Source organism: Hemitrygon akajei, chromosome 8, assembly GCF_048418815.1.
Source record: "Hemitrygon akajei chromosome 8, sHemAka1.3, whole genome shotgun sequence".
NCBI classification, from domain to species: domain Eukaryota; kingdom Metazoa; phylum Chordata; class Chondrichthyes; order Myliobatiformes; family Dasyatidae; genus Hemitrygon; species Hemitrygon akajei.
In genome coordinates this window covers 27,891,283-27,918,763 of record NC_133131.1, presented here as the reverse complement: position 1 = coordinate 27,918,763, position 27,481 = coordinate 27,891,283, and the positions used below count along the sequence as shown (strand labels likewise).

General features: G+C 38.3%; 2 protein-coding genes across 6 annotated transcripts in view; one reads left to right on the top strand and one right to left on the bottom strand.

Annotated features, from left to right (window-relative positions):
* The window catches only part of usp32 (ubiquitin specific peptidase 32), a 142,428-nt gene extending 126,148 nt beyond the window's left edge, over positions 1-16,280 (bottom strand). For both annotated transcript variants that reach the window (XM_073053493.1, XM_073053494.1), the window contains exons 1-2: positions 16,085-16,280; positions 5,575-5,702 (exon numbers count right to left, since the gene is read on the bottom strand). In XM_073053493.1, the coding sequence (XP_072909594.1) occupies positions 5,575-5,702; positions 16,085-16,142 (186 nt within the window). In that variant the 5' untranslated portion in view covers positions 16,143-16,280. The remainder of the gene's footprint in view (positions 1-5,574; positions 5,703-16,084) is intronic.
* LOC140731747 (uncharacterized) overlaps positions 15,376-27,481 on the top strand; it is a 75,508-nt gene continuing 63,402 nt past the window's right edge. For 2 of the 4 annotated variants that reach the window (XM_073053500.1, XM_073053497.1), the window contains exons 1-2: positions 16,390-16,449; positions 18,395-18,547. Coding sequence is in view for 3 of the 4 variants with exons in the window: in XM_073053497.1 (XP_072909598.1) it covers position 18,547 (1 nt within the window). In the remaining variant the exon portion in view is untranslated. Of the gene's footprint in view, positions 15,434-16,389; positions 16,450-16,510; positions 16,722-18,394; positions 18,548-27,481 lie in introns of those variants that run through there. The other 2 variants (XM_073053499.1, XM_073053498.1) reach the window with 2 other exon arrangements.

The following is a 27,481-nucleotide window of genomic DNA, read 5'->3' as shown; positions in this document are numbered from 1 at the left end:
ACACACTACATCTACTGCTCTTCCTTCATCAATGTGTTTAGTCGCATCCTCAAAAAATTCAATCAGGCTCAAAAGGCATGACCTGCCCTTGACAAAGCCCTGCTGACTATTCCTAATCATATTATACCTCTCCAAATGTTCATAAATCCTGCCTCTCAGGATCTTCTCCATCAACTTACCAACCACTGAGGTCAGAATCACTGGTCTATAATTTCCTGGGCTATCTCTACTCCCTTTCTTGAATAAAGGAACAACATCTGCAACCCTCCAATCCTCCGGTACCTCTCCCATCTCCATTGATGATGCAAAGATCATTGCCAGAGGCTCAGCAATCTCGTCCCTCGTCTCCCACAGTAGCCTGGGGTACATCTCATCCGGTCCCAGCGACTTATCCAACTTGATGCTTTCCAAAAGCTCCAGCACATCCTCTTTCTTAATATCTACATGCTCAAGCTTTTCAGTCTGCTGTAAGTCATCACTACAATCACCAAACACGAGGAAATCTGCAGATGCTGGAAATTCAAACAACACACACAAAATGCTGGTAGAACACAGCAGGCCAGGCAGCATCTATAAGGAGAAGCACTGTCGACATTTCGGGCCAAGACCCTTTGTCAGGACTAACTGAAAGGAGAGATACTAAGAGATTTGAAAGTAGCGGGGGGAGAGGGAAATGCGAAATGATAGGAGAAGACCAGAGGGGGTGGGATGAAGCTAAGAGCTGGAAAGGTGATTGGCGAAAGTGATACAGAACTGGAGAAAGGAAAGGATCATGGGACGGGAGGCCTCGGGAGAAAGAAGGGGGGAGGAGGGGAGCACCAGAGGGAGATGGAGAACAGGCAGGGTGATGGGCAGAGAGAAAGAGAGAGAAAAAAACAAACAACTAAATATTGTCAGGGATGGGGTAAGAAGGGGAGGAGGGGCATTAACAGAAGTTAGAGAAGTCAATGTTCATGCCATCAGGTTGGAGGCTACCCAGCCGGTATATAAGGTGTTGTTCCTCCAACCTGAGTGTGGATTCATTATCAGGTTGGAGGAACAACACCATCTCCTTCTGGTGCTCCCCCCCCCCCCCTTTCTTTCTTCCGAGGCCTCCCGTCCCATGATCCTTTCCCTTCTCCAGCTCTGTATCACTTTTGCCAATCACCTTTCCAGCTCTTAGCTTCATCCCACCCCCTCCGGTCTTCTCCTATCATTTCGCATTTCCCCCTCCCCCCACTACTTTCAAATCTCTTAGTATCTCTCCTTTCAGTTAGCCCTGACGAAGGGTCTTGGCCCGAAACGTCAACGGTGTTTCTCCTATAGCCTGGCCTGCTGTGTTCCACCAGCATTTTGTGTGTGTTACTACAATCACCAAGATTCTTTTCTATAGTGAATACTGAAGTAAAAAATTCATTAAGTACCTCTGCTATTTCCTCTGGTTCCAAACACACTTCCCCATTGTCACACTTGATAGGTCCTATTCTTTCACATCTTATCCTCTTGCTCTTCACATACTTGTAGAATGCCTTGGGGTTTTCCTTAATCCTGCCCACCAAGGCCCTCTCATGGTCCCTTCTGGCTCTCCTAATTTCTTTCTTAAGCTCCTTCCTAGTGGCCCTTACAATCTTCTAAATCTCTAACATTACCTAGCTCTCTGAAATTTTTGTAAGCTTTTCTTTTCTTCTTGACTAGATTTATTACAGCCTTTGTACACCACGGTTCCTGTACTCTACCTTAACTTCCCTGTCTCAATGGAACATACCTATGCAGAACTCCAAATATCCCCTGAACATTTGCCACATTTCTTCTGTACTTTTCCCTGAGAACATCTGTTTTCAATTTAAGCTTCCAATTTCCTGCCTGATAGCCTCATAATACCCCTTACACCATTTAAACGCTTTTCTAACTTGTCCATTCCTATCTCTCTCCAATGCTATTGTAAAGGAGATAGAATTATGATCACTATCTCCAAAATGCTCTCCCACTGAGAGATCCGACACCTGACCAGGTTCATTTCCCAATACCAAATCAAGTACAGCTCTCCTCTTGTAGGTTTATCTATTGTGTCAAGAAACCTTCCTGAACACACCTAACAACTCCACCCCATCTAAACCCCCTTGATCTAGGGAGATGCAAATCAATATTTGGGAAATTAAAATCTCCCATCACAACAACTCTGTTATTATTACACCTTTCCAGAATCTGTTTCCCTATCTGCTCCTCGATATCACTGTTACTATTGGGTGGCCTATAAAAAACACCCAGTAAAATTATTGACCCCTTCCTGTTCCTAACCTCCACCCACAAAGACTCTGTAGACAATCCCTCCATGGCGTCCCCCTATTGACAAGACTAAGGAGAAGTGAATGTTTTGCTGAACAAATGCACTCTGCGCACCATCACCATTTTGAACTTCTGAGTTACATATCATTTTAACTCCCTTTCCCATTTCCAAAATACTGTCTGTCTGTTTTTAGCATTCTCCTCTCCTATGGTTAGGCTAAACATACACTATAAGTATCACTGCCATCTATTAATACACACATTTCATTCAACATGCACAAGCTTTATGTTTTCTTTCAGCAACTTTCTTACTTCAGTCAGTTTAAATACAGCTACTTTTTATTTTAAAAAAAGTCCAACTAACATTGGACAACATTCATATGTAGTGTTTGCAGAAAATTTAACATTTTACAGTAGTAACAGTGTGAAGAAAATACCATGAAGGGCATTTGAGATTTCTTGAATTAAAGGATGTTAAATAACAAAATAGCAGTAGGCTATCACATGATGATGTCCTTCCCCCACCCCCCCAACACAAGAGATTCTGAACATGCTGGAAATTAAGAACAATGCACACAAAATGCTGGAGGAACTCAGCAGCTCAGACAGCATCTATGGAAATGTCAACCGTTTTACTTATTTCCATAGATGCTGCCTGACCTGCCGAGTTCCTCCAGTATTTTGTGTGTATTGTCCTTTCTTTCTCCTATTTGCACAATCTATCCTACCCAACCCTAATAAACAATAGGCCATTTAACTATAGTTATGAGATTGTTTTCCATGACGGCATTTCCCAATGTTTCCTTTAGAAAGAAGGCACTTAGTGAAAAAGGAAATAAAAATGTGTTCGCTTCACTCCTTATTAGCCAATCGGTATTTAAGGTGCTGCTAAAAATAGTGCAAGTATTGATCACTAAAAGCAGAACATTTACCCCTGAACACAAGTACCCTCCTGTCACATAACTTCACTATCAGAGAAATTCCCTTTTGTTCCACTATCACCCTTCCCTACTTACAGTGCTATCTAAACTAATTTATTCTTGTCTTTCTTGGGTCTGATGTAGAGTCCTTCATCTGAAACGTTAATACTTACTTTTTCCACAGATGCAGCGTGACCTGTTTAGTGGGTTTCTCCCTCAGCATTCTGTTTCATCTTGGCTCAGATTTGATTTTAAAATCCTACTCATAGAAGTCCGGCTTGCTAGCAGGACCTACAATCTTGTTATTAACAACATATTACACAGACCAAGAAGCTTACTGTGTTGTTAACTGCTACCATTAACCCATCTCAACTCACTTCATCATAGAAATGGCTTTTGTTCTATACATTCCTACCCATCTCAACTCTCCTTTTCCAGTTCTGAACAGACTGCAGACCCAAAATGTTGGCCTTTTATCTTTCTAGATGCTGCCTGACCTGCAGAACTTTGCCAGCATTTGTTGCTTATAGTTCACAGTTCCAGTATCTGCAGCTTTTTATTTTCAAATACTACTTCTTTTAATATCCATGTGGTAACAAAATTAAGACACATGATTTCCTCTCAAATTTACAGACAGCTTAGCAGGATATATTGTTTCTGAAGTTGTACAACTTAATTTACCAAATTTACAGTATCATACAGCAGGATATTTCTTTCTTCTTACATGTATTTTGAAACAATTGGCAAATATGATTCAACAGTAACTAATTGACTAAGTATAAAATTTTCTAGATAACCTTGGTGTAGTACAAAGATATAACATCCACAAAGGTTTCCCAAATAACCAAGCAAATTAAGATGATAAAAGATACCTCACTAAAAAAATGTTAAACAACAGCAATTAGTATTTTACTATAATATATTAATAGATAATTTGACTTTCATTTCTTGGATGTGAACTATGTAGTGATTTTTTTTTTAAAAACCTGTTTTATTTGTATTAAAAAACTGCTCGAATTTTACTATGCACTTTACAAAACTAGAAATAAAGAGGAGATCATTCAATTAATTACTTTGTTTATTAAAGGGCAAGACAAACATCGGGGAAAAAATCCTTTTAAAGTAATTCCACATTAATGAAACCTCGCTTCCTACTTGCAAAATAGTTGTCTTAAACTGCAATGAAAAGTCAGAACATATTGTCAGTCAAGATATTTTTGCTTCAGGATCACATCCTTGGTATTTGCAAATTCTCATTCCATATCCCTGGACAATGCTTTCACTTCCCAGAAGATCTGAATAAATTTGTTATATATTCAGGGGTCAAGGGCTTTATGTCATTATGTGATCTTCCTTAATATGGAAAAAAAATGAAAGAATAGCTCTGTATTAAGGGTCATATTGTTTAAATACAACATAACTGTGTTAAACAGGAAGAAACTATAAACAATAGCCAAGAAGTATTGAAATGATGTTAGTAATTTTATGCTCAGCTATCTGCTTGAGTAGAAAGAACACAATATATGCAGTACTTATGCCTGTGGCCATAAACAATAAGGCTCATAAAATTATTATGAAGCAATCTCTTTTTTTTTCATTTTATGGAACTACTTTTGGCTAAGTAGCTCTCAAATAGCAAAGCAAATTATTCAACTTGGACCAGATAGGTCAAATTGTAATTTCTATAATGGTAAAAATTAACACATTTAAATGACATCTACTGTACTTTGCTTCTGTACAAAGTTAAATATATGCTCAGCTTTAAAGGAACAAACAATTCATTTTGTTTTCTAATTAATCAGTGAAACTATTTTCTTTTGAATTGAATGGCTTACCTTCTTCACTCTGGAGACCAAGCTCAATCAAAACAACAAAGTTTTCAAGTCTTCAACCAAAATAAATTAGGGAATGAATTTTTGTTACCTCAGCTGCTTTTAATCTCATGGGATCATGAAAAATGCTGAAACCATGATATATCTGAAGAAAAATCCTCTAGTTATGTCCCACTAATTGAGAGAACCAATTAATTTGCACTTGGAATCACTCTAAGAAGCCACAAGATGAGCGAAGTGAAGGCAGGTATTTTTTTAAAACAGGATTTGTCCCATTGTTGAACTAGCATTAGTTTAAATCAATTATCACAAACTACCATATTGCTTTCTACATTATATGCTGAAATTTACATTAATTAAAAGTTAAGATTCCCATCCCAATGTAATCCATGTACTTTTTAAACATTCAAATAATGTTAAACCTGTTTTAATGGTTTTACCACAATACCAAAGTCCTTGCTTTTCAAATTGTTGACTTAACTGCATTCTCATTACACTATTTCATTCAAGCTATGCATTAATATTTAAATCAGCTTCAAAAATCTTTGAAAACTTACCTCTGCGACTTTGGGTGGAACTCCATCTCCAAGTACTTCCCTGACAAAGGCTTGTTGGTTCATATAATACGAAAGGCCACTCGTTCTCTTGAAAGCATCTTTCAATCTTTTTAATTCTACATCCGTAACTGTTTTGAAAAAGAAATATCAGTTAATATACATACAGTATAAAGCTGTATAACTAGCAGTTAACATTTTTCACATTTATATTTAATTACAGAGAGGAGCAAAATATTCTGTATTCTTTGTGCAGGAAGTAGTGCGACTTGGCAATACATTTCAGTGCTATTTTCACTAAGAGTTTCCAACTATTAAAAGGGGGAATTAAATCATGGTTTAAAGACAAAATATTGCCTACAAGGCCTACAGTGAATAAAAAGCAAACTCGTTTATAATCATCATTATATGCCATGTCATATGATGCGGGTAACCACAGTCTTCCATTTGTCTTTAATCTGATCATTGCCTGTGGGGAAGATCCCCTTCACACTGTTGTTCTTATTCTTTTCTCTATCCATGACCATGATTGTTCTTGGCAAATTTTTCTACACAAGTGGTTTGTAATTTCCTGCTTCTGGACAGTGTCTTTACAAGATGAGTGCCCCCAGCCATCATCAATATTCTTGAGAGATTGTCTGTCGTGTGTCAGTGGTCGACTTGTGATATGCACCAGCTGCTCATACGACTATCCACCACCTGCTCCCATGGATTCACGTGACCCTGATCAGGGGCCAAAGCAGGTGCTACGCCTTGCCCAAGGGTGACCTGCAGGCTAATGGAGAGAAGGAGTGCCTTACACCTCCTTTGGTAGAGACATATCTCCATCCCATCATCCGACATGGCAAGGACAGTGTAGAAATTAACCTTTACCAGACTCTTTCACCTGGATTCATCACTAATTTTGTCAGTCAGTCTCTCCTAACTTCCACCATATCACTGTTTATGATACACTTTTTAAACCAACTTATTTTGGACAGCTTCAACTCCTGAAACTTTGATTAGAAATGACTACTTATTATGGGTAGATTAACTGCACCAGAAATACATGGAGAAGAGAATTTCTGTCAGACGATTCGAGATGAATTTAGCACAAACTAAACATTTGTTGTAATGCAAATTCACTAAATTCTAGAACTTCGAATGATTCAATAATAAAAGAACACCAAAGCTAGAAACTAAAAATAGACTAACTTTGGATCAGCAAAGTATAATAACTAAAACCATCAAATTAGTAGACATTGCAAAAAAGCCTACCTACAAACTCAAATATTTTCATATATTTCTTCTGTACACGCAAATGCAATGTAATGCCAGGAGTAGTCTACTTTCAGCACTTCTCCAGACCCTCTTCCAATTCACTGTAATATCACTGATTGGTATGGAGACACCAATGTACAAGATCAGAAAAGCTGCAAAGGGTTATAAACTCAACCAGCTCCATTAGGGCCTTCCCACCAATGAGGACTCCTTCAAAAGGCAGTGGCTCAAGAAGGCAGCTTCCGTCATGAAGGGCCCTCACCATTCAGGACATGCCCTCTTCTCAATACTACTGTCAATGAGGTGGTGCAGGAGCCTGAAGACTCATACTCAATGTTTTAATTTCAGTTTCTTCCCCTCTCCCAACAGATTTCTGAATGATCCATGAACACTCCCTCACAATTTTGCTCTACTTATTAATTATATATTATAGTAATTTATGCATTTCATTGTACTGCTGCCGCAGAACAAAACTTAATGACGTCAGTGACAACATATCTGATTTTGATTCTGAATTCACAAATATTCATGTCCTTTCTCCTGGTATTTTCTCATTCAACTGCAGGAAATGCAAGAGCTGCTACTTTGCATCCTCCATTCCCACCATCCATGTTCCCGAAAGCTCTTTCCAGATTAGTTATATTCTTTTAACTCGGTGCTCTGCTCACAATGTGGTAATCTCTGTGAGGGAAACTAAACACAATTAAGGTGACTGTTTTGTGGAATGTCTCCATTTAGGCAACAAACTGCCAGTTGCCTGTCAATTTCATTCTCCATTCTTCCCCCTTCTCTGACCACTCTACCTTCATTCAGCTCCCTACACCTCTTTAAGTGAAGCTCTAGGCACAGTGTCTCATCTGACTTTATACATTACAGCTGTCTGAGCTCAGTACTGAATTAAATAGTTTTTACACTTCATTTTTCCAGCATTCAATTCCATTTCCTGATCATTTCAGATGTTACTTGCCTTCTGGCATGTTTACTAGCCTCTACTAGACTCTTTCACCTGGATTCATCACTAATTTTGTCATTTAGTCTCTCCTAATTTGCATCATATAACTGTCCTGCCTGTTTGCTTTGCAGCTTCCCTTTTTAAAGCAACTTAAATTTTCGAATGCTTCATCAGAAATGGGAGTAATTAATTGTTCCAATTTCTATGATTTTTATGATGCCAGTAAGTTTCCCTTACAAATTTTCAGGAGTTCAAAATACAAAGCTTCCCATCAGACCAGTTGAACAATAGCAATACTCATTCAGTCAGCCAACTGTGGATATAATGATTTAAGATGAGAGGGGAGAATTTAATAGGAACCTGAGCAGTAATGCTTTTCACCCAGAGGTTGGTCATTAATGGAATAAGCTGCCTGAGAAAGTGGTTGAGGCAGGTCCAATAACATTAACAATATTTTTACTAGGCATTTGGACAGGTCATGGACAGGAAAGGTTTATAGGCATATGGGCAAATGTGACTAGCTTAGCTGGGAAGTTTGGTTAGTATGGAGAAATGAACAGAAGGGCCCATTCCCATGCTGTATGACAATGAAATTTTCATACCGAACTGTGGGAAAACTGCTAGAATAGATGTTCTCCTTTTTGTTTGAAGGAAATATTTTGACTAAACAAATTGCATTTGCTTAAAATGGTCAGGTCCAAAACTGTCTCCAAATTTTTGGCTGTGCACATTATGTATAACAAAACTCTTAAAAAGATTACATCAATTCAAATTTCACATAAATCAGCCTCAATACAGTAGTTAAAACCTATCACACAATCTATTCATCTTCATTCTCCATTGCATCTTTAGATTTGTCAAGTCTGAGACTCAGTTCCACTTAAACCAATCAGTATATGTGGCATCATTAGGAACAGCATGTATTTACCAGCAAAACTTCCACCAAAAAGGCTTATTTCAATTCTTTGATATGCCTTCAGTTGTCAAAGCCTTCAGGGCCTCAGAAGCTTAAGATACTTATGAATGGTGGAGCAATTTAATTCTGAATGATCAAGAGGCTACAACTTGAACAATACTCATTTTTCAAAACAGGTTTAGAGCTTTATGAGAACACCGAGATGATATATGAATGAATTTGAAGACAAAAATAAGAACATTAAAAATTAAAGTTTTAACACGAGTCATTCTAGGTCAGCAAATACTTGTTGATGAACAGTCCTGGACCTGAAATGTTAGCTGTTTCTCTTTCCACAGATGCCGCCTGATTTGCTGAGAGATTTCAGCATTTTGTTTTCTTTTGATGTGTCAGGGCCTTTTAGATGTTACTCCTAATCGTACCTCAAATCACTAGAATTTATTTTTTAATGTGTTAACAAACATCAGCTTAATAAATTTTTCAGTGTAGCCCAAAAAATTTTAAAGTAAGTGCAAGAAACAGAGCATTTAAAGAAAATTGGATTAGGGGCTTGAGGCATTTGAAAGAAGTGTGGGAACCTGCCCTCAGTGAATTTATGAAGAATACAGAAAAAAAATACATCACATGCTTTGCCAGATGCACATTCAACCAATGAGATGATCAAAATTTCACCGAGTATCATAATCTTTCACAACTTTATATCCCATTAAATGTGACATATCAAGCAGGACAATAGATATTTAAAAGTCGAGACTGCATACAATGAAATACAGTAGATATACAGTAAGGAGGAATGAGTAGTTTTGAGTGTCATACGTAACATGCATGAAGTTCATGATGATCAATTGTTAGCTTTTGTTGTTAGCAGCCAAAATGGGTTCAAAGCAGATAATAAATTATGGAATAGAATGCACTTCAATACTTTATGCACAACAGTTTCAGTTACTTTCATTATAAATATGAAATTGAAAATGAGTGACAAATAATCCACATCTCAGTTATTGTACAAGATTAGCTTTGAATGTCAACAAATTACAATAGATTTTACACAAATATTGATACCATTATTTAATAATTCAAAAGGTATAACTCCACATACAATGCTTCACTGACAGATATACAGCAATTTTGAAGCATCTTCCGTAAATGAAAACTGTTTTGCCCTGCACAGCCAGAATTACACTTTACAATCATCTGATCAAGATTCAAACCATCAGGATGTTTCATAATACTTGAGTGCCAATCCACAATATCAAACTGTGTTACAACTTAGAAATCAGATTACCAATATCATGGCAAAAATATGATGTAGAACTACAAATATGATCTAGAATTTAAATTAACAAAATTGAACAAAAATGTCAACTGCCACAGGATCATATCTATCAGTTGCTAAACCAGTTAAAAATGTAACTTTAAAATATGTATCCACTTCATTATTAAAATCTTCAGATTTTGATCATTCAAGGAAAACAGATCAATCACACTTTAAGAAAAGGCTTGAGTACTACCACAATAAATTTGCCAGTTTAAAATTAATGGTTTGTAGATATAATCCACTAAAAGTTTTCCATAAATTCTCTGGTTCTACTTGATCATCACACCCTTCCAGTGAAAATTAATCTTAACTGTCATCATACTGTCAAGCCCAGAATTTCCTGTCAGCAATGAGTCACCAGCCCTTAATCCTGACCTAGAGCCTGGTTGAAGGTTGTGTCAAAATAACATGAATACTACAGAAACAATCAAAAACAATTTTAAAATGTTTAATCAGTAATAACCAAATAAAACATATGGAAAAATACTGAATTCAACATAATTGATGCTCATTCCTTTCTCAATTCCTGCTAAAACATTGTTTACATTTACATCATTATATTGTAATTTGCCCTTTACTGTGCCTATTGTCATTAATTATTGTACTGTCTTGCACTGTTTTGTGCACTTTATGTAGTCCTGTGTAGGTCTGTAGTCTAATGTAGTTTTGTGTTGTTTCATGTAGCACCATGGCCCTGGAGGAACGTTGTTTCATTTTTACTGTGTACTGTACCAGCAGTTATGGTTGAAATGACAATAAAAGCGACTTGATGAAAAAATTAGTAAGTATCCTAACACGTGTCAAGTACTAACAGGACAAGGCACATGGACACAATGGCTGTGGAACTGACACGATTGGTCATATTCTGCTTGTGGGTTGGTGACCAGTGGTGTGCCACAGGGATCTGTTCTGGGACCTCTACTCTGTGATTTTTATAAATGAGCTGGATGAGGAAGTGGAGGGATGGGTTAGTAAATTTGCTGATGACACAAAGGTTGGGGGTGTTGTGGATAGTGTGGGGGGCTGTCAGAGGTTACAACAGGACACTGATAGAATGCAAAACTAGGCTGAGAAGTGGCAGATGGAGTTCAACCCAGATAAAAGTAAAGTGGTTCATTCTGGGAGGTCAAATATGATGGCAGAATAAAGTGTAATGGTAAGACTCTTGGCAGTGTGGAGAATCAAAGGGATCTTGGGGTCTGAGTCTATAGCACACTAAAAGCTGCAGTGCAGGTGGACTCTGGTTAAGAAGGCGTACAGTGCATTGGGCTTCATCAATCGTGGAATTGAATTTAGGAGCCAAGAGGTAATGCTGCAGCTATATAGGACCCTGGTCAGACCCCACTTGGAGTACTGTGCTCAGTTCTGGTCACCTCACTACAGGAATAATGTGGAAACCATAGAAAGGGTGCAGAGGAGATTTACAAGGATGTTGCCTGGATTGGGGAGCATGCCTTATGAGAACAGGTTGAGTGAACTCAGCCTTTTTTCCTTAGAGCGACAGAGGATGAGAGGTGACCTGATAGAGGTGTATAAAGATGATGAGAGGCATTGTTCCTGTGGATAGTCAGAGGCATTTTCCCCCAGGGCTGAAATGGCTAGGACAAGAGGGCACAGTTTTAAGGTGCTTGGAAGTAGGTACAGAGGAGATATCAGGGGTAGGTTTTTTTAAAATGCAGAGAATGGTGAGTGCATGGAATGGGCTGCTGGTGACAGTGGTGGAGGTGGATACATAGGGTCTTTTAAGAGCCTCAAGGATAGATACATGGAGCTTAGAAAAATAGAGGGCTATGGGTACGCCTAGGTAATTTCTAAGGCAAGGACATGTTCGGCACAGCTTTGTGGTCAAAGGGCCTGTATTGTGCTGTAGGTTTTCTATGTTTCTATATCTGCACTACAATGCTGCACACCAAGATAAGTCCAACATCACAGTGGAGACAAGCGATTGTCTAAAAGTAACTGGTTTGATTGGGCTTTTCATATGAGAACCTGAACTTGGTTGGACCTGCACGGAAATTCTAGCACTTCCCTACAAAATTCATCTCATTATTTCATTGATCCATGTCCGAATTTATTCCAACTGCAGAACTTCAACTTTTGGACTGGAAAGAACAAACTGCAAAACTAAAATTAAATGTGTTACTCTGTAGACATACATCACACAATATCCTCTCTCATTTGTTTTGCATTATCTACAAATATTTTGAATAATGTGTTTTGAAGGAAAATATATGTCATAGGTTAAACCTGCTATGCTCTGAGGCAGCTTCTCCAGCCATCTGAAAATAAAATGCAAAAGCCTTTCACTTGAAAAAAACAATTGCGAATGGATAAAGAAATGCAATATCAAAGTAAAATACTCCAGATGCTAGAAGCATAAAAGTAAAAGAGAAAACATAAAATAGTGTTCATGTTCATGCATGCTTATTCAAATGCAAGTCAAATCCCGGCAAAGAATCAATTGAAAATCAGTTTAAAAGTAAAACTTCAAGTAGATTAAGTAAATTTTAAAAAAAATATTATCTCATTCGATTGCCAATATAAACTCAAAAGGCTCACAAATACCATTAGAACTTTGATCAAATATTGGATCTTCGTTGTTTATTTTGTTCTAAGATTAAAATTATTGTCTACAGCAGACAAATAATGCTTTTTCTAAATCAATTTTAGTAACTCAGTGAAAAAATACAAGAAACAGCATAGACCAATAGGGATCTGTTCAAATCCTAGAATTTAGTTAACACCCAAAAGTTCAAAGTAAGTTTACTGAAGTACATATATGTCACCATATACAACCTGAGATTAATTTTCTTGCAGTATATCCAAAAAAACAAAATCAATGAAAGACTGTACCCAACAGGACGAGGAAAAACCAATGTACAAAAGACAATAAACTGTGTAAATATAAAAGAAATAACAATAAATAAGTGAGCAATAAATATTGAGAACATGAGATGGAGAGTCCTTGAAAGTCAGTCTACAGGTAGTGGGAACGGTTCAGTGATGGGGCAAGTGAAATCGAGTGAAGATTTCTTCTCTGGTTTAAGAGCCTGGTGGTTGAGAGGTAATAACTGTTCCTGATCCTGGTGGTGTGACTCCTGAGGCTCCTGTACCTTCTTCTTAATGGTAGCAGCAAGAAGAGAGCATGGCCTGGATGGTGGCAGTACGTTACTTAATAGTAAATTATAGGCTGCAGATTAAAGTGAGGCTAGTTCAGAAGCAGTATATTTAGAAGTTCTGTAAACTGCTTGCAGTATGTTGCTGTGGTTCACCAGCACTTAGCAGCAACATTTCATGTATAGCAGTTTACAAATTATTGGTCATATCAGGCTACAGTTGCAGTTCCCAGCCTGTCATATGGGCAACATGCACACACGTATTTCCCATATATTCGTGTTAAAGTTAAAAACACCAGGAAGTCATATGGGTGATAGTGCAGTGATTGGGCAACATGTAACCTGTGGGTTCAAGGTTTGGAGCCACTGACTGAGAGAAACCAAGGCAACAGGTAGGAGACAAAGAACATAAACGTGTTTCTACTTCTCACTGGTAGGCTTTCCTTATACTGAAATGGGACAGCATAGGTCAATGGTAGAATAATTCTTGATGGTATCAGCATTTCAGCCCTGAAATCAAATGCCAAAATTCAGCATGTCTTACACCAGCATGAAATGTGTTTATGAAAGAAAGGGACCAAAGGAGACAAGTTAGAAAATGGGAATGAGCCATCTTATAGTCAACACTTGCATTTTGTTCCTTAGAATTCAGTACTGTACTCTGGATGAGCCATATTATAAACTGCAGAAAAGACATGAAATCAAAAACACATCTATTCTTTCAGATTTACTTAAAAATTTTAAAAGCTCTATTCAATGCTCAGTGGATTTCTTCTTGTTTTTAATGTCTTAACCAACATCAACTACTTTACTGTCACTCCAGGCTTCACACCAAACAGAAGAACACAAACTGGCTCTACTTACAGAAAGTATAGTCTGACTGTGTGATCTGCATGTATGACATGAAAGCTGTATGAAGGATTATATAAAATAAATTTTTTATTTTCTGTATTTACCCAGTTTGGTTTATTAGTACCTCTTTCTCCATTTAGTATGAAAGTCGAGGGACCACTTAAGAATTTAAGACACATAATCCAATGGAATTGTAAAAAGAATTACACAATTAATGGCCAATCTCACAGCATGTCAAACCTTCACTGCATTTCAAAGCAATTCATTGTGTGAATCACGGTAATAAGAATAAATATTGCTGGTAAATAGTGAGATTACTTTTTAATATCCATGATGGTCCAAAAACCTGTACTACATTGACATTTACTACTGCCATTCTTCTGAATTTTTTTAACCTGACAAATCTAAGCACAGAGCAATGCCCTATAAAAGAGAAAACAGTAAAAACACAAAGCTCAGTACACTTCAATCATAAAAATATTTAATTATACAAGAAATCATTAGGAAGCTACAGTGATCTGTATTTTCAGACGCTTTGGGATTTATTTCCTCGGGTAAATATAACACATCTCATTTTTGAATATTTGGGTTACTTGCATCACCCAGATAAAACAGGAGAACATGTGGTTTCTCTTCCAATTACCTGGAATGTATATTCATAAATATTAGGGAATTTCAACAGGGTAGATACCTACCAATCAAAGGCAGCCCAATTAAAAGTGCTTGCCAATAAATTGTCAATGATATTTTATATGAAGGGGAATGATTAACGGAAAATATAATCAAAATAGAGAACATGCAAAAGGCAGCTGTTTAGCATATAATCCAATCCTAACGTTGTAGCTTCCGTACACATTGAATATCTTTAAATTTACAAAGATAGAACAAAAGTTCAAAGTTTCCTCCGTTTCTATTCATCTTATAATTTTATGATCTTCACAAATAAGAGTTCGTTTGTGCGGCAGAGAATAGGATCAAAAGCAGTTCCAGGATCAATCTCGTTCTGCAGGAATTTCACACGTAATTACAAAGCTATCTTCTATAATCCGATCAGTTATTAACAATTCATTAAAAACGCTCGATTTTTAAAATATGTTGTATTTGGTACGTTTACAATCCTAAATTCCTTTACACCAATTGTAAAATGAGTTAATAATTCACCTGAGATTATAACTATGATACCTCCCAATAGTGGGCAAAAGAATTAGAAACTCGTTATCTCATTTCTGACAAAGCATTAAGGAGTTGCGGAAGCAGTTAAGTGGATGAGAACAGAGCCCATCGGAAAGTGACAGTTCGCTGCAGAACTCAATGGTGTCCACAAATCTGCGTCACTCCTGGCTACGGTGCCCCTCTGTCGTTAATATTTCGTCGCAAACACGTCATTAAGAGGTTAAACCCTGGCTGCTTTAATCGTGTTACGATTAATGCTCGGATATTAGAGACAGGTAGGCAAACCATTCCATAGGGTATTGGCAATTGGTTTTAAAGGCCGAAGTAATGTTCTCTACTGGAGAATACAATAGTTAAAATCGCAATAATATTTTAAATTTACAAGACGATTTGTCCAAGATACATAGATGATCTCGAAATTAATTCCTTGACAGCCAAGTGGTGAGAAAGAAATTAGTAAATTCAGTTTATTTAGACCCCACTATTGTTACTTTACAAAAAAAAATGAAAACATAAAATGTTCATATAAAGAAGAAACTAAACCCCCGATGAACAGTGGCACAGACCCGCCCTTTAATACCGGGTTTATATGCAGTCGAATAGAAAATTGATTTTTTTTTAAAAAATACACCTGTGACAAGACGGAATATTCCTGTTTCTTTCTAGAAGAGGGTAATTCTGACACTTCAAAATCTGGATTTTAAAAAGACAGCAAATCAGCATCGTGTTGAAAAAGTCCCCCCGCCCCGAAAGGACGGAGTTTCCCTGTTTTCACGAACGCGTGTAACATCCCTGTCATTCCTCTCATGGTGGTGTAATGTCACCTCGATCCCGCTTCACACTTCAGGGGAACCCAGATATTCAACACAGGTTTACATTTTAGATGTTCCCTTTTTAACAGTAAACACAAATTTGAAAATACTCACCTCGTTTCACCGCTTCATCATAAGAAAGAAATCCTATCCTTGATTCCTTGGCACCCATATTCCCGTCATTTCACTCGTTGTTCTGTCACTACGGCTCTCTTCTCCCCTTCACTTGATCCTCCTCTCCTTCAGCTCGCACTTTTCCCCCTCAATCGAAACCCGGCCTCAGGTTTGTCCACAACCTCCATAACTGAGTCACGTGACAGCGCGCGGCATCACGTGGGTGCGAAAACAACGGCGTAGCCGCCAAGCAGGGTGGGCGCATGCGCACCCTCGCGTTCTTCCTCCACCCCCCCCCCCCCCCCCCCGTCCCCCTTCGGCCATGTTGTGAGCGGTGACGCTTTTTGATGTCCCTGTAGGAGTTGGTTAGTTGATACCAGAGCCATAACTTTAAACAGCTTCTCTTAACTCAGCGTTATTTTAATTAAAGGGCAAGTAGTTGGGGACGTAAAAGAGGATCAAAGGCGGCAGGAGATATTTTCTTTTTGTTCAGAGAGCTGTTGTGATTTGATGTTTACTTCCTGAAAGGGTGGCTGTAGTAAATCCAAAAGGGACAAATAATGAAGGTTTAAAAGGGCAAAGAGCGGAGGAGTGGATTGATTGCATCTACAGTTAAGAACCCACGGGTGGACATTCGGTAGCTTTCTCTGCATTTGTCAAATCATGATAAAAGTTTATCTTAATGAGATAGGTGGCATTCTATTATATTGATAAGGGAATTTAAAAATTAATTAGTGTATTGTAGTGCAGGAGGGAATTTTTTTTTAGGTATTTGATTTCCTGACTCATACTGTGTTCAGTATCAGAACATTGGCTGCAATTGGCCTTGGAGCATATTTAACCAAAACATTTACAATTTTTTTAGGATCAGAATCATGTTTAGTATCACCGGCATATTTCATGAATTTTTTTATGACAGCAGTACATTGGAATACATATTAATAAGAACTATAAATTATAAGTAACATAAAAAATAAATAAGTAGTGCAAAAACAGGGGAAATACTGAGGAATCTCAGCCCGATATACCGACTGTACTCTTCTATAGATACTGCCTGGCTTGCTGAGTTCCTCCGGCATTTTCTGTGTGTTGCTTGGGTTTCCAGCATCTGCAGATTTTCTCTTGTTTGTGTCTGAGAAAGTGCTTATGGGTTCATTGTTCATTCAGAAATTTGATGGCAGAGGGGAAGAAACTGTTCCTGAAATGATAAATGTGTGACTTCAGGCTCCTGTACCATCTCCTTGACGATAGCAATGAGAAGAGTTGATGGATGATGGAGGGCCTTAATTATGGATGCCACCTTTTTGAGGCACTGCCTCTTGAAGGTGCCCTGGATGCTGGGAAGGCTAGTGCTCATAATGGACATTACATTTTGAGATTTCATACTCATTGTCTCCAATAGTGTAGATTTTACTTTATGTAAAATTGCATCTTTTGAGTTCTGGACTCAAAGCTGTTTCAGTGAACTCTGAGCAAAGTGTTTGCATTAAATCATTAAAAACTGATTATTAAAAATAAAAGTATTGCCCTTGTATTGTTAAATGTGATCTTAATTATTAAGCTGATCAATGAAAATTATGAAGCAGCAAATTTACATGGAAATCAAAAAAAATGTAATCTGACATTTTTGACATGTCCTGCAAAGTTGATTTTCTCTAAAGTAGCCCTGATATGTCAAGATATTTAGTTTCAAAGAATATTTGGGGGAGTAGATTTGGGACGGAGATGAGGAGGAACTGCTTTTTCCAGAGGGTGGTAAATCTGTGGAATTCTCTGTCCAATGAAACAGTGGAGACTACTTCAGTAAATGTATTTAAGACAAGGTTAGGTAGATTTTTGCATAGTCAGGAATTAAGGATTATGGGGTTAAGGCAGATAGGTGGAGATGAGTCCATGGCCAGATGGGCCATGATCTTATTGAATGGTGGAGCAGGCTCGACAGGCCAGGTGGCCTACTCCTGCTCCTATTTCTTATGTTCTTATATTGTTTAATACTGTTTGTTCAGTGGAAGCATTTATCTGTTTAGAAGGTCATATAGTCAGGTTTAAAAATACTGCAATGTAATTCTGAAGTTGCTCTTGGAGCATTTTTCATTACATTGTAGTTAAACCAAGGCCCTTTTTGTTATTATGGATGGGTATAAATGATTTCAAGGTCTTAGTCAGAACAGCAGAGAGAGTTTCTCCCTGTGTGTTCTGGCCAAAATTTGTCCTTCAGTAAAGACCTATGTTAGATCACTTCTCAGTCTTCTCAAAAGAAGAGACGCTGTCTACTTGTCCTTCCTTGATATGTGCACCTTTGCATTTCAGGTTATCATCCTTGTCAGTCTTCTCTCTGTTCTCCGCATTGCTTCCGAATCCTGTACATAATGTACCAACTAGAATGGTGCATAATACTTCCGATGTGGGTTAATGAAGATTCTATATAGGACCAGCATAACTTCAATTCTATTCCTCTGAAAAGTAAGTCATACTGCTTAGTTTACATTTGTTATGGTCTAGCTGACTTTTTGCACTATGTTTTATGAATGTTGTTTTGCGTCCTATCTTGACCAGCACATTTCAAGTAATAATTGACTTAACTATATATTTTACAGAAATGTACTATTATGCATTTATCTGTGTTGAACTTCATATACCAATTACTTGTCCATTCTGTAAATTTCTTTATGTCTTTCTGTAACTTGTATTTATAGAACATAGAACAGTGCAGCACAGAACAGTATTAACTACCACGTGGTACCGAACTTGAGACCAATTTACACTAAATTTCCTTCTATGTATCATCCATATATCATTCCCTTCATATTCATATGTCTACCTAAAAGCTTCTTAAACTCCACCAAACTGCTGCTTCCACTACTGCCCTTGGTAAACCATTCCTGACACCTACCACTCTCTTCATAAGATCTTGTCCCTTATAAACTTTTCCTATTTAGCCTTAAAAATATTTCCTCTAACGTTTGACATTTCTTCCTGGGGAAAAGTTTCTAAATGTCTATCCTGTTTTTCAGTACAGGCCCTCTCGGAACTATGGCACCCGTACATACAAATGAACTCCCATAAATATTATTAAATTCAAACAAGAACCAATCATGGGAGGAGAGCCTGTTTACATATAACCACTGTACAATAACCAGACACCATTGTCTCCTAAGAACACAGTCTGCCAATTTCACCACAGTAGGTCACTTAAGAGAGTTACTTTGGAAATTGACAAGCAATCACTTCCACTGAAGCTACATTTAACAATATAAAATCCACTATATACTTCAAGTCCATCAAAACCATCCATTACCCATGTGGCATCCTAATTCAGTACATCTGAAATTTGGTAGGGGGAGATGATAAATATTCATGTTCATTGGCCCTGCTCAATGCCATTTAGGAAAATGCTGTAGAGTTATGGCTACTGTATCAAGTAGTGTTATGTATTTTCTGACTTATTGCAAAATCAGCTTGTTCACATCTGTAAAAATGGAAATTATAACTCTGGGATGGTCTTTATTGATTATCCTCCTTTCTCGCAAGTTGACATCATCGACAAATTTAGAAATAACATTAAAGTGTGTTTGAACTCTATGTGGGACACATACAACTCTAACAAACACGAGAAAATCTGCATATGCTGGAAATCCAAAGCAATACACAAAAAAATGCTGGAGGAACTCAGCAGGTCAGGCAGCATCTATGGAAAAGAGTAAACAGTCAACGTTTCAGACTGAGAGCCTTCTTCAGGACCTGATAAAAGGTCTCGGTCTGTAACATTGACCTGCTGAGTTCTTCCAGCATTTTGTGTGTGCATCTCTGACAAGACCAAAGTTTAATGCCCATCCCAAGGGTGGACTGCTTTTTAAAAATATTATAGCAATGATGCTCCAAATATGCCATTGCATAGAAAGTTCCAGGATTTTTCTGCATGTATGACAAAAGAATAAACACATTTTCAAATCATGATGTGTCTTTTGAAGCAGAATTTGAGGTTTCCATTGCATATATTTTCTTTCTCCTTCCTGTTTGAATTTGTGGGTTTTGGGAATTATTCATAGTTTGAGGATTCTAGATTGAGACAATGTATCAAACGAACGGTTCAATATAACTTAACATCTTGTTCTGGGGAGTAATATACTTAGGAATTCCAAGGCCAGTGTGTCGACTCAATTTGTTTGCTTACTCTAAATATGTTTGTTTCACAATCACAACTTGGTCTGATTGGAGACATTCCAGCATGGACCACCAATTTATTTACACAACATGGCTAAACATTGATGTATTATGATATTTTTCAAATTGAAATATTCAAAGAAAATATATTGATTTTAAGATTAACCTAAGTATTAACTTCATTTTAACAAATTATTAACAATTCATTGTCACAGAATATTAAAAGTGTGTAGAATATATGTAAAATGGGGGGAAATGTTTTTTTAAAAATAACACTAGAATTTGAGGAGATGATGCAAAGATTCGGCATGACATCTAAAACTTTGGTAAACTTCTATAGATTTGTAGTGGAGAGCATCACAGCCAGGTATGAAAACACCAATGCCCTTGAATGGAAAAGTAGTGGATACAGCCCAGTACATCACAGATAAAGCCCTCCCCTCCATTGAGCACATCTACACGAAGCACTGTCACAGGAAAACAGGGATACTCACAACCCATGTTATGCTCTTTGCTTGCTGATCACATCAGGAAGAAGGTACTGGAGCCTCTGACTCATACTAGCAGGTTCAGGAATTATTACACCTCAACCATCAGGCTTTTGAAACAGTGGAGATAACTTCATTCAACTTCACTTGCTGAACTGTTCCCACAACCTATGGACTCACTTTCAAGAACTCTTCATCTCATGTTCTTGATATTTCTTGCTTATTATTAATGTTATTCTTCCTTTTTGTATTTACACGGTTTGTTGTTTTTTGCACATTGGTTATTTTCCACCCTGTTGGGTGTAGTCTTTCACTGATTTTCTTGCATTTCTTGTATTTACTCTGATTGCCCTCAAGAAAGTGAATGTCAAGGTTGTATATGGTGACATAGGTGTACTTTGATAATATTTTTACTTTGAACTTTAGTAGATTAGATTCAAAATTGGCTTGTCCATAGAAGACAATGTAATGGTAGAGGAATGCTATTCTGCTCTGTAACCAATGGGATTCCCCAAGGATCAGTGCTGTTATTTTTTGGACAAAAATATAGGTGGGCTGATTAGTAAGTTTGCAGATGCAAATCCATGGTTGCCTTAAAGTGGCAACACCGCACCAGAAAGAGTGGTAAAGAGTGTGTACAATATTCTTGCTTTTAGTTGATCAGGATGTTGAATACAAACATCAAAAAGTGATATTGCAACCGTACAAAACTGGTTAGGCCACATTTGGAGTATTATGCAGTTCTGATTACTGCATTATTGAAATGATATGGAGGGAATACAAATGAAGTTCAATAGGATGATACCTGATTTAGATTATTAAGACCAGAAGAAATAGGAGCAGAATTAGGCCAATTGAGCCATCGAGACTACTCCACCATTTCATCATGGCTGATTAAATTTTTCTCTCAGCCCCAATCTCCTACCTTCTCCTCGTATCCCTTCATGCCCTGACCAATCAAGTATCTATCAATGTCTGCCATAAATATACATACAGACTTGGCCTCCACAGCTGCCTGTGGTAAAGAATTCCACAGATTCACCATTCTGACTAAAGAAATTCCTCCTCATCTCCATTCTAAAAGGATGCTCATCTATCCTGAGGCTGTGTCCTCTAGCCTTACACTCTCCCACCATAGGAAACATCCTCTCCACATCCATTCTATCAAGGCCTTTCACTATTTGATAGGTTTCAATTAGGTCACCCCTCATTCTTCTGAGTTCTAGTGAATATGTCCAGAGTCATCAAACGCTCTTCCTAGAATCATTTTCTTGAACCTGCTTTGAACCCTCTCCATATTCAGCACATCTTTTCTAAGATAAGGGGACCAAAGCTGCTCACAATACTCCAAGTGAGGCCTCACCTGTGCTTTATAAAGTCTCAACATGACATCCTTGCTTTTATTTTTTAGTCCTCTTGTGATGAATGCTAATATTGCATTTGCATTCCTCATCACAGACTCAACCTTCAAATTAACCTTAAGGGAATCCTGCACAAGGACTCCCACGTCCCTTTGCACCTCACATTTTTGTACTTTCTCTCCATTTAGAAAATAGTCAACCCTTTCATTTCTTCTACCAAAGTTAATGATCATCCACTTCCTGACACTGTATTCCACCTGCCTCTTTGTTGCCCATTCTCCTAATCTAAGTCTTTCTGTAGCTTCTCTACTACCTCTTCACTACCTGCCCCTTCACCTATCTTCATATTATCTGCAAACTTTGCAACAAAGCCTTCAATTCCATCATGCAAATCATTGACATACAACGTAAAAAGAAGCAGTCTCAACACAGACCCCTATGGACACCACTAGTCACTGGCAGCCAACCAGAAAAGGTTCCCTTGATTCCCACTCTTTGCCTCTTGCCAATCAGCCACTGCTTTATCCATGCTAGAGTCTTTCTGATAATACCATGGGCTTGTAGCTTGTTCAGCAGCCTGTTGTGTGGCAACTTATCAAAGGGCTTCTGAAAATCCAAATACACAACATCAACCGTTTCTCCGTTGTTTATCTTGCTTGTTATTTCTTCAAAGAATTCTAACAGATTTATCAGGCAGGATGTTCCCTTGAGGAAACCATGCTAACTACGGCCTATTTTATCATGTGCCTCCAAGTACCCTGAGACCTCAATCTCAATAATCGACTCCAACATCTTCCCAACCACTGAGGTCAGACTAACTGGCCTATAATTTTCTTTCTCCTGTCTCTCTCCCTTCTTGAAGAGTAGAGTGATATTTGCAATCTTCCATTCTTCTGGAACCATTCCAGGATCTACAGATTCTTGAAAAATTATTACTAATGCCTCCACAATCTCTTCAGTCACCTCTTTCAGAACCATGGGGTGTACAGACCTTTCAGTTTCCCAAGAACCTTCCCTCTAGTAATAATACCTTAACAGATTTCATGCCCACTGATATCTGGAACTTATACCATATTGCTAGTGTCTTCCACAGAGAAGACTAATGCAAAATACTTTTTCAGTTCATTTGCTATTTCCTTGTCTTCCATTACTACCCCCAGCATCGTTTTCCACTGGTCTGATATCCACTCTCACCTCTTTTACACTTTATGCATCGGAAGAAACTATTGGTATCCTCTTTAATATTATTGGCTAGCTTACTTTTCATATTCCATCTTAACCTTATTAATAACTTTTTTAGTTGCCTTCTGTTGTTTTTAAAAAGCTTCCTAATCTTATATGTTCCCACTAATTTTTGCTGTATTATATGCCCTCTCTTTGGCTTTTCTGTTGGTTTTGACTTTTCTTGTCAGCCACGGTTGTGTCATTACTTGTCCCAAAGGATTCTTCTACCTTAAGCTCTCTAATCAATTCCAGTTCATTGAATAACATTCAATCCAGAATAGCTGATCCCCTTGCGGTCTCAATGACAAGCTGCTCCAAAAAGCCAAATAGGCATTCTAGAAATCCCCCTTCTTGGAATCCAGCACCAACCTGATTTTCCCAGCCTGCATATTGAAATCCCTCATGACTATTGTAAAATTGCCCCTTTGGCATGCATTTTCTAACTCCTGTTGTACTTTGTAGACCACATCCTTACTATTGGTGGACTTTAGGAGATCTAGGCCTCATATGGAGCCAGTGATCATTAATGGAGAATGTGTGGAGCAGGTTAAGACCTACAAATATCTGGGAGTACAGTTAGACGAGAAGCTAGACTGGACTGCCAACACAGATGCCTTGTGCAGGAAGGCACAGAGTCGACTGTACTTCCTTAGAAAGTTGGCGTCATTCAATGTCTGTAGTGAGATGCTGAAGATGTTCTATAGGTCAGTTGTGGAGAGCGCCCTCTTCTTTGTGGTGGCGTGTTGGGGAGGAAGCATTAAGAAGAGGGACGCCTCACGTCTTAATAAGCTGGTAAGGAAGGCGGGCTCTGTCGTGGGCAAAGTACTGGAGAGTTTAACATCGGTAGCTGAGCGAAGGGCGCTGAGTAGGCTATGGTCAATTATGGAAAACTCTGAACATCCTCTACATAGCACCATCCAGAGACAGAGAAGCAGTTTCAGCGACAGGTTACTATCGATGCAATGCTCCTCAGACAGGATGAAGAGGTCAATACTCCCCAATGCCATTAGGCTTTACAATTCAACCGCCAGGACTTAAGAACCTTTTAAAAGCTATTATTAATGCTTTTTGAGATAGTGATTTAGATGCATATCATATTTTTTACTGAGTTAAGTATTGTATGTAATTAGTTTTGCTACAACAAGTGTATGGGACATTGGAAAAAAAGTTGAATTTCCCCATGGGGATGAATAAAGTATCTATCTATCTATCTATCTATCTATTGTTTGGGGGTCTATATACAACTCCGATCAGGGTCTCTTTACCCTTGCAGTTCTTTAGCTCTATCCACAGTGATTCGACACCTTCCAACCCTATGTCACATCTTTCTACAGATTTGATTTCATTTCTTACCAATAGAGCAACACCAACCCCTCTGCCTTCCTGCCTGTTCTTTCGATGTAATGTGTACCCTTAGACACTAAGCTCCCAGCTATAATCTTCTTTCATCATGATTCAGTAATACCTACAACATCATACATGTCAATCTGTAGCTGCTACAAGTTTGTCTACCTTATTCTGCATACTGCGCAAACACAAATGTGACACCTTCAGTTCTGTATTAGCCTTTTTCGATTTTGTCCTTTTACGTTGCAACTCATCCTGCAATTTTGTCCCTATCATCAGCCTCTTCTCACTACACATTCCTTCTGTTTGTAAACTAACTACCTCATCTTCAGCACTATTATTTCTGTTCCCATTCCCCTGCCAAATTAGTTTAAACCCACCCAAACAACTCTGGTCAACCACAGGGGTACTCTGTACTAGCTGTACATTTCCCCTCCTTCTTCTGACAGTCACCCAGTCTCCTGCAATCTAAGGGAACTATTCCCTGCAGCTTCTGTCTATGACCTCTTCATTCTCCTGTATGAGTTGAAGGACAATGAACTGCAGCTCCGGTTCCTTAATGCATTCTCTCAGGATAATGGATGATGGATGCTGTTTTCTTGTAGATATGTCTAATGGTGTGGAGGGCTTTTTCTGTGATGAACTGGACTGTGTCCTCCACTTTGTGTAGGCTTTTCTGTTCTTGATCACTGGTGTTTCCATACCAGGCCACGTTACCACCAGTCAGGATCCTCTTCACTGTGCATCTATAGAAGTTTGTCAAAGTTTTAGATGACATACCGAATTTACGCAAACTTCTAAGAAAGTAGAGGTGCTACTATGCTTTCTTACAATAGCAGCCTACATGCTGGTCCTGGAACAGATCCTCTGATACGATAATGCCCAGGAATTTAAAGTAATTAATCCTTTCCATTTTCAATCTCCTAATGAGAATTGGCTCATGGACCCCCATAGTCAATGACCATCTGTTTGGTTTTGCTGACATTGAGTGAGAGGTTGTTGTTGTGACACCACTCAACCAGACATTGTAAATCCCTCCTTTTTGCCAATTTATCACCACCTTTGATTCGCCAATAACATCAATGTCATCAGCAAACTTAAAAATGGCATTGGAGCTGTGCTTAGCCTCACTGTCATAAGTATAAAGTGAGTAGAGGAGCAGGCTAAGCTCATTGTTTATTCTTGAACAAAAAGAAAGGTTGAAAACATTGCTAGGAATTCACAATATTTTGTGAAGCTCATTTATTATATAGAAACATAGAAAACCTAGAGCACAATACAGGCCCTTCGGCCCACAAAGCTGTGCCGAACATGTCCTTACCTTAGAGATTACCTAGGGTTATCCATAGCCCTCTATTTTTCTAAGCTCCACATACCTATCCAGGAGTCTCTTAAAAAACCCTATCGTATCTGCCTCCACCACCGTCGCCAGCAACCCATTCCACGTACTCACCACTCTCTGCGTAAAAGCACTCAACCTTGACATCTCCTCTGTACCTACTTCCAAGCACCTTAAAACTGTGCCCTCCCATGCTAGCCATCTCAGCCCTGGGAAATAGCCCCTGACTATCCACATGATTAATGCCTCTCATCATCTTATACACTTCTATCATGTCACCTGTCATCCTCTGTTGCTCCAAGGAGAAAAGGCTGAGTTCATTCAACCTATTTTCATGAGGCATGACCTCCAATTCAGCAAACATCCTTGTAAATCTCCTCTACACCCTTTCTATGGTTTCCACATTCTTCCTGTAGTGAGGTGACCAGAAATGAGCACAGTACTCCAAGTGGGGTCTAACCAGGGTCCTATACAGCTGCAACATTACTTCTCAGCTCCTAAAACTCAATCCCACAATTGATGAAGGCCACTGCACTGTATGCCTTCTTAGCCACAAAGTCAACCTGCACAGCAGCTTTGAATGTCCTATGGACTCGGACCCCAAGATCCCCAAGATTATGTTTTCTAGCTGCTAGCACCTCTGTATAGGAACCAGTAGTTTCTTGTTATGTTCTTTCGAAAGGATTCTTTGCACAATTCATGAATGTATTGTGTTATTAAAGCAGCTTCTGACAGTTGTAATACAATTTGTACCAGTTCAATTATACCAGCACTGCAGTGCAACTAACATATCAAGAGTAATAGTCATTGATAAGTCCACACTAGAACAGAAGTGCTCTTGAAAATCAAGTCTTGTGCGTGTCACATTAATTCAAAAGATAATGTGTTTTGCTGTTTAGGTTCAACTCATTGTAAAATAAATCAGTCACTGAAAGAATGTAACCACAAGGGATTCTGCAGATGCTGGAAATTTTGAGCAACACACAAATAGGTGGAGGAATTCAGCAGGTCAGGAAGCATCTATGGAGGGAAATAAACAGTCAATGGCCTGAAACAGCAATTGTTTATTCCGCATCATTGATGCTGTATGACTTGCTGAGTTCCCCCACATTTTCTATGTGTTGCTGAAAAAATGTTTACAGTTTTATGTCTTCTGAAATATCACGCTGTTTTTCATGCATTAAATCATTAAAGGGAGAGGGATTGTTAAATTTTTTGTTGCACTTGATTCTCCCAGTAATTAAACATACATGCTAATAACAGAATGCAAGGCTTAGGTGCCATATTAGCGTAGTAGTTAGCGATGCTGTTATAGCTCTGTGTGTCGGAGTTCAGAGTTTAATCCGGGAGTCCTCTGTAAGGAGTACATATGTGCTGTCTGTGGAGTGTATGGGTTTCTTCCCACACTTCAAATGCCTACTGGTTAGTAGGATAATTGGTCATTGTACATTGTCCTGTAATTAGGTTAGGGTTA